The sequence below is a fragment of the Xyrauchen texanus genome, chromosome 41, assembly GCF_025860055.1.
Source record: "Xyrauchen texanus isolate HMW12.3.18 chromosome 41, RBS_HiC_50CHRs, whole genome shotgun sequence".
Taxonomy (NCBI): domain Eukaryota; kingdom Metazoa; phylum Chordata; class Actinopteri; order Cypriniformes; family Catostomidae; genus Xyrauchen; species Xyrauchen texanus.
This window is the reverse complement of record NC_068316.1, coordinates 9,291,908-9,299,434: the sequence shown is the minus strand read 5'-3', so window position 1 is coordinate 9,299,434 and position 7,527 is coordinate 9,291,908. Positions and strand designations below refer to the sequence as shown.

At 44.1% G+C, this 7,527-nt stretch overlaps 1 protein-coding gene across 1 annotated transcript; it reads right to left on the bottom strand.

Annotated features, from left to right (window-relative positions):
* Nucleotides 1–2,264: 2,264 nt before the first annotated feature.
* LOC127634119 (uncharacterized) lies at nt 2,265–5,232 on the bottom strand. Its single transcript, XM_052113524.1, is given in 2 exon segments — nt 2,265–3,317; nt 3,319–5,232. Coding segments are annotated over 2 exon segments (2,946 nt in total). The 5' UTR covers nt 5,212–5,232.
* Between the last annotated feature and the right edge of the window lie 2,295 nt (nt 5,233–7,527).

Sequence of the window (7,527 nt, the reverse complement as noted above, 5' to 3'; positions counted from 1 at the left end):
TGTTTTTTTTAGCCTCATGCCATTCCAAAACCCTATGACTTTCTTTCGTCTACAAAAGGAGATATTTTGAAGAATGTTCAAGCTGTTTTTTCTATATACTGAAAAAGAATGTTGACCATGGCTGTCAAGCCACTAAAGGTGTCAAAAAAGTTGTCTGCATGACTATATTCCAAGTCTTCTGAATACATGTGATAGCTTCGAGTAAGAAACAGACTGAAATTTAAGTCACTTTTCACAGCCATATCTCTCAAATCTTATTCACGCTTATATTATGACATATTCTGAGTTGTAAAGACAAATTTTTATTCTATAATGATGCTATTCAAGTTTATGTTATGGCAAAGAGTAGTGTAAACATTCTTCAAAATGTATCCTTTTGTATTCAATGGAAAAAAGAATGTCGTCCATTGAGTGGCAGATATGCCATTGAGAGAGGTCAACAGAGAATGACTAGACTCGTTTGAGCTGACAGAAATGCTATGCTAACTCAGATAAACACTCTGTACAATTGTGATGAGCAGAAAAGCATCTCAGAATACACAACAAGTTTGAGGCGGATGGACCTCAGAACAGAAGAAGACCAAGTCGGGCAATATGCTGTCTCATAAACCAGAGACACTTTTTGTTGACTTTTCGAAAATCAATACATCAGTGGCAAATTTAATCAAATGAATTTGAATCCATCGTAGACATATTATGTTTCTGTTGTCAGCAATAACCCAGCGATACGGTAATATTCTAAGCACAAACACATAAAAACACAGGTCAAATGCAGATTAGAAGGACTAAGGGTCCACGTTACTCACAACAGAACTTAAGCGGCAGCGGCATTGGAAACAGTATAATTGGACCCGTCGGACTTCCTTCTGGGCACTGTTTTTCAGCCTAGTTTGCAAATGGCTGGAGGCGAGCGCTTACCTGTGCATAATTTGAAAGACATTATGAGCAAGCGATTAGACTCTGTAGGTTTATGTCTCTATGTGCTACCTGTAGCTATTCTTTTCACATGCACAGCTTTTGCCATATGTACGTGTGCATAATGGAAAGAAGTCTTTCCAGCAATCAAAGCGATTAAGACATTAGAATGTGAATGTAGAAACAGAAGACCTTATTACCCCTGAAAGTTTACTGCACATGCTGATGAATGTGGAATGCACAGACTTGTAATTAGAAGCATCTGTGTTATGGCCAAAAAAGCATTTTAGCTGAATAGTCCTCTTTTGTCATAATGTGTCCATATTCTCAATATCTCAGTTGTTTAAATATAGACAGCAATGATATTAAATGGAGAGAAAATGAAACCTTTTGCTTTCTTTTGGGATATTACATATATCTATTGGTGACTTGAGTATGTAAAGTATGTTAAATGTTCTGTCATTTGAATGTGCATTGAGAAATCTTAGCATTTTAACAGCTTTCCCATTTTTTGATGGTTTTCTGTGCATGATAAAAGTTATGGAGTGTCCCTTTATTTTTAAAGCCAGCACATTTTCCCTGCCAAAGCATATGCATGGCGAGCATGGAGGAAGTTCCCACAGCAGCGTTCCTCTGTGCGCTACCCAGATGTCTTCAAATGTAAGCAAACAGGAAATCCGAAGGGAACGAGTCGAGTCCTCCGTCAGTCACTGTTCCAGCCAATCCACACCCTCCCAGAATGTACACACGATCTGCCGTCTGGGACTCTCAACTTCAGTTCACCAGTCACACACCCGCATGCAGAATCTCAGAGAGACAGTCTGTTAAATGTGCTGGACTTGACTTAACCTTTGCAGAACTGAGTTTATAACATTGCATCACTGTTTGCTACATATTTGTACTATAACATCTCTGCACTGACAAGAAAATCTCAGACAGGCAATCTTTCTATTTACACTTTGTGACACAATTTCAAAAGAACAGTTATAAACCTCCACATCCCCACTATGGTACAAAAACAAACTTGGCTGAACTTCCAACTTATTGAAAAGAGACTTGCTGAGCTGATGACATAAGTAGGTCATTCACTTATCATGCAAGTTTTCTGAAGAAATAATAAAAAATAGAACTTATAGGACTAACAATGTCAAAAAGATATTTCAACTTGCATGTGAATGTACAGCTTTTGTAGTAGATGCTGTGCAAATACATCTACTGATGCTACTGGACACATCTTCAGTGATGTTCCTGGAATCATTGGGTGTTTCGGGTCTCTCAACATCATACACCCTCATCCAGGCGACCCAGCTGTGGCTGATCAGACCCCAGCTTGTGTCCAGTTGGCAAATCTAGCTACCCTGCCCCCATGGATCTCTTCTCTTGAGCCATAGCCATCTTGAGGCTTTCTCTGCCGCTTCAGTGGTATTGCGGATGGCTCTTCTCCTCCGCACTCCATCAATGCCTAACAGACTTAAGGCTCTGGACAGGGATCGGGCTATAAAGCCCCTGCATCCTACCTCTATTGGAAGACACCTTGCTCTCCATCCGGCTTGTCGACACTCGCTGACTAGTCCTTCGTACTTGGTAAGCTTCCTCTCAAAGGCCTCCTCCAAGCGATCTTCCCAAGGGACTGTAAGCTCCAACAGAACCACTTGTTTGGTGGACTCAGACAAGAGAACGACATCTGGTCTTAAGGAGGTGGTCACAACGTGGTTGGGGAACTTGAGTTGCCGCTCCAAGTCCACCAACAGCTGCCAGTCCCTCGCAGTGGCCAGGATGCCTGCAGATGTATTTGCGGCTGGTTTTGGCTGCTCTCCAGCTCTGACGAAGGTGATGGCTTGTTTGGAGGGGCGGGAGTGCTTTGCCCACTCGACTCCTGTAGCAATGGCTTCAGCAATGGCCTTCAGTACCTGGTCATGTCTCCACCTGTACCTTCCCTCTCCCAGTGCCTTTGAGCAGCAACTCAGAATGTGCTCTAGGGTTCCACGCTTGGAACACAGTGGGCATGCTGGAGACTCCACTTTGCCCCATATGTGAAGGTTTGATGGGCTGGGAAGCACATCGTATACTGCCTGGATAAGAAACTTGATCCGATGTGGCTCTGCCTTCCATAGCTCCGCCCATGTCACCTTCCTCTCGATCGTGTTCTCCCATCGTGTCCAGGCGCCCTGTTGCCTCATTCCTACTGTCCTGCAGGTTCTCTCCTCCTCGACCACTGCTCTCACCTCCTCCTGGACAAGGCAGCGCCTTTCCTTCCCTTTGGTGGTGTCAATGTGGGGAGTTGAAAAGGAACCCAGTCCAGCCCTGCCTCTTGTAACCACCCCCACCAGTCTTTTGTGGTGTAATCTTGCCTCTGCTTGTCGAACAGCCTCCTCAGCCTTCCACTTCCGACCAGTCCTCACTTTCAACCCCAGCCGTTGCCACCTTTGGATCACTTGAGTCTCTGTATATCAACACTTCCCTAGCTCTTGTTACTTTGAACTCCTCCTCCAAGGACTTGAGCGGCAGTTGCAGTTTGTTGCGGTGCCCGTAAAGTGCGATGCTACTTAGACTTTTTGGAAGCCCCAGCCATCTTCTGAGGTGGCTGCTGACCTTCCTCTCTAGGGTTTCCACAGTCGAGATTGGCACTTCGTAGACGAGTAGTGGCCACAGGATCCTGGGAAGAATGCCATGCTGGTATAGCCAAGCTTTAAACTTCCCTGGCAATCCAGACCGGTCCACTGACTTCAGCCACATGTCCAGCTCAATGCAGGTTGACTGGATTGATGCAAAGTCCCTCAGGGTGCTGTCAAACACCTTGCCTAAGCTCTTGACAGGCTTCTCAGTGATGGTCGGGATTATTAAACCTGCGACGCTAAACCGGGATTTCTCATCCACCTTTCCTCTTCTCAGCACCATCGATCTTGACTTGGCTGGTTTAAAATGCATCCGTATTTTAATCCACCGGCAGCCTGGAACTGATTCTGTGGTGACCGTGAGGTCGTCCATAAATGCTCTGATCGGTGGCTGACGTTGAGCTGACTTCGTCTTTGGCCCTCTGCACTCTGGTTCAGCAGACTTTGTGAGCATATTCATGGCCAGGGAGAACAGAATAACGGAGATGGTACATCCCGTGATGATTCCGATCTCGACCTTGTGCCAGCCTGATGTCACTGCTCCTGAAGAGGTTCTCATCCTGAAATTGTTGTAATAGTCAGCGATGAGGTCTCTGACTCTGCTGGGGACATGATATTTTGTCAGAGTGAGCTGCACCAACTTGTGTGGTACTGAGCCATAAGCATTTGCCATATCGAGCCACAGCACTGACAGATTGCCCTTGTTCTCTCTGGCCTCTCTGATGAGCTGTGTTACCACTCCTGTGTGTTCCAAACATCCAGACATTCCTGCTATTCCACCCTTCTGAACTGATGTATCAATAAACCTGTTCTTTGAGAGGAAGGTGCTCAGCCGGTTAGAGACAGCACTGAAGAAGATCTTAGCTTCAATACACAACAGGGAGATGATGCGGAACTGGTCTATCTTCTTGGAGTTCTCCTCCTTCGGAATCCAGACCCCTTCGGCAACTCTCCACTGTTCAGGAATCCTGCCCCTCCTCCAGATGACACGCAGGATTTTCCACAGGCGCAGCAGGAGTTTAGGACAGTTCTTGTACACTTTGTATGAAGTACCGCTTGGTCCTGGAGCAGAGCTTGCTCGCACTTTCTCGACAACCTCTCGAACCTCCTTTAGGTGCAACTCTGACATGTTGAACTGCACACTTGGCCCAGGAGGATCTATCAGAGTGCTGCACTCCCCCAACTCTTGCTCTCTTGCTGGGTTGCTGTATGTTTCCTTCAGGTGATCAATCTCCTCCTGAGAGCAGATCAGCTGGCCGCTACACTTCTGCCCTAGCAGCTCCTTAGTGAACTTAAAGGGGTTGGCAATGAATGCAACTCGCTTTCGGGCTCTTTCGCGGCGGCGCCTTCGGTGCCACTCTGCCTGACGGAGGATCCTGATCTTTTTTCGTAGGATGCTCATCAGCTGTGCCAAGCCAATTCGCTCCTCCTTTCCTGCCTGCCTGTACTGCCGCTTCAGGATCTTCATCTCCTGTCTGATGTTATGGATTCTCTCCTCACATTGGTTATTTGAGTGAGATACTTTCGAGCCTCCTTCATTCACCTCTTCTCCGAACCGTTCATATGCAATGCTGATGATAATCGTTGTCATGGCTTGAAGTTTCCTGTTGACATCTCCCCTGATGGTGGTCTCCAGAATCTGGTCGACATCAATGTCAAACTGGTTCCACAGTGAGGTCATGTTAGCTGCTGGCCACTTGATCCGCCTCCTCTCAGACTTGATGCTAGATGGAGTCATTTGCAAAACTTGGAGGTTCCGGGCACTGTGGGGTGACTCCGGGCCTGGCTCCTCCTGCGTCTCACCAGGTTGAACACCTGTGCGTTGTGTTGGTCCTGTCCCCACCAGACACTTCATCCTCCCTTGGTGGATCTTTAGGCCTCGCTTGTTCTTACAGATTTTGCCACATGTACACTGCTGTCTCGTGAGTCGCTTTCTCCGTTGCCTTGTTCTAATGCCGTTGTGTCCGTCCAGTTGGGGTGCTCATCCTCCCCCCCTCTCAGGCACCCCTGGGGGTATTTTTCCATTAGGTTCATCGTAGCTTGTTGTGGGAGTCCCCCTCACAGAAGACACAGATTGGGTTGCCAGCCCGTTCTGCCCCGGTTGCCGTCTCTCCGAGCTGTCACCGACTCTCCGGTAGTCACCACACTTTTCGTGGTTGTCAACCAGTCTTTCCTGGTTGTCACTGATTAGATCAGGTTAAAGGCTCTGCAAATACATCTACTGATGCTACTGGACACATCTTCAGTGATGTTCCTGGAATCATTGGGTGTTTCGGGTCTCTCAACATCATACACCCTCATCCAGGCGACCCAGCTGTGGCTGATCAGACCCCAGCTTGTGTCCAGTTGGCAAATCTAGCTACCCTGCCCCCATGGATCTCCTCTCTTGAGCCATAGCCATCTTGAGGCTTTCTCTGCCGCTTCAGTGGTATTGCGGATGGCTCTTCTCCTCCGCACTCCATCAATGCCTAACAGACTAAAGGCTCTGGACAGGGATCGGGCTATAAAGCCCCTGCATCCTACCTCTATTGGAAGACACCTTGCTCTCCATCCGGCTTGTCGACACTCGCTGACTAGTACTGTATATGAATGATGTTATTGAGAAAGTATATACATTTACAAGTAATTCATTTTAAGAAATGATTAGATTTAAGACCATAACATTGTTACATATTCTTCCTGGGCTTCATATTTTTTACACATAATCCTCTAAAAAATACAATTTTGAACACTTTATTCAGATTTTATACTGTTATCAAAGTTGTAAAATAATTTTGGAATGTAAAATGACAACTTGTATATGACAATAAATCAAACAGCTTTAAAGGGAAAGTAAAGTAATTCTGCTCCACTAGAATCACCAAACTATATTGCATAGATAATTATTGTTTTCAAACAGGTTTCCTGAAACAAGAAATTACCAAACGAAACAAAAAAAATAACAATAAAAATGGTGTAAATAAACTTGCAAATAATGAAACCATGCAAGCTCATTAATTATTCAAGCCAAGTGCATGCTGGGAACATGAGCTTTGAAAAGTTAAATATACTTATTTTATTTACCAGTAAAGTGTACTCAATTTAGCAAATAAATATGACAAGGTTTTCTAAATTAGGATTAAAACATGATGTAAAAATAACAAAAATCATAAATAATATTTACTTAAAAGCTAGAGCATTCATTTTTAAATGTTTTAATGTAGAATTTACTTCACGTTCCTGCTTAATCAAACTTATTCAATGTAGAAAGTACTTAATGATATCTGCTATATTTACTTAATAATAATTAGTTTCAGTGTAAATTCATGGCAATGATTTAGCCAATTTGGTTATGTTGGGCTGGTCAGGACCTTCAAACAAATGAATCCCTTTTAGGCCAAACCAGTCAAATCGGTGGCATTTTTTGGAACGCTTTCCAAGGCAGCTGTTTTCTACGGATACACGTGGCATAAAAGTATAGCTCCTATCTATTTGAATGGGAAAAGACAGAAATCTCCAAAATGGTTGGCCAAGATTACAATCAAATAATTCAAATCAGCATAAAATCGGACAACAATAGTATCATAAATTGTGGGACTTCCTTTTCTGCACTGCCAGATTGGGATTTTCTAATTTCTCCTATTCATTTTAAAACAAGGTGTCCATCTGGGCTAAACAGTCTTTGGTAATGTTTTGAAAATGTCACTTTTTTAATTAACCTATGAAAGGCTTACTAATTGTTGTTGCTGCATATTAATCTGGGATCTCATAAATTACAGTATTTAATACTTTGGAAAAAATACATGCATCACCTTTCACACTGAAATGACAGTGGTGTAATTTTTACGATGTAGACAGTTATCTTATTTGTTGCAGTTTAAAGCTGGCATAGAACATCATAATGCTGTAGATGGGAATTCTTGCTGATAAGCATTTATCTGTTCCAGTGTCTTGGGGTTCTCCTTGTAATTATTCTTTTGGCAATGCAGCACCTGGCTGTTTCTAGGGCATTACTATT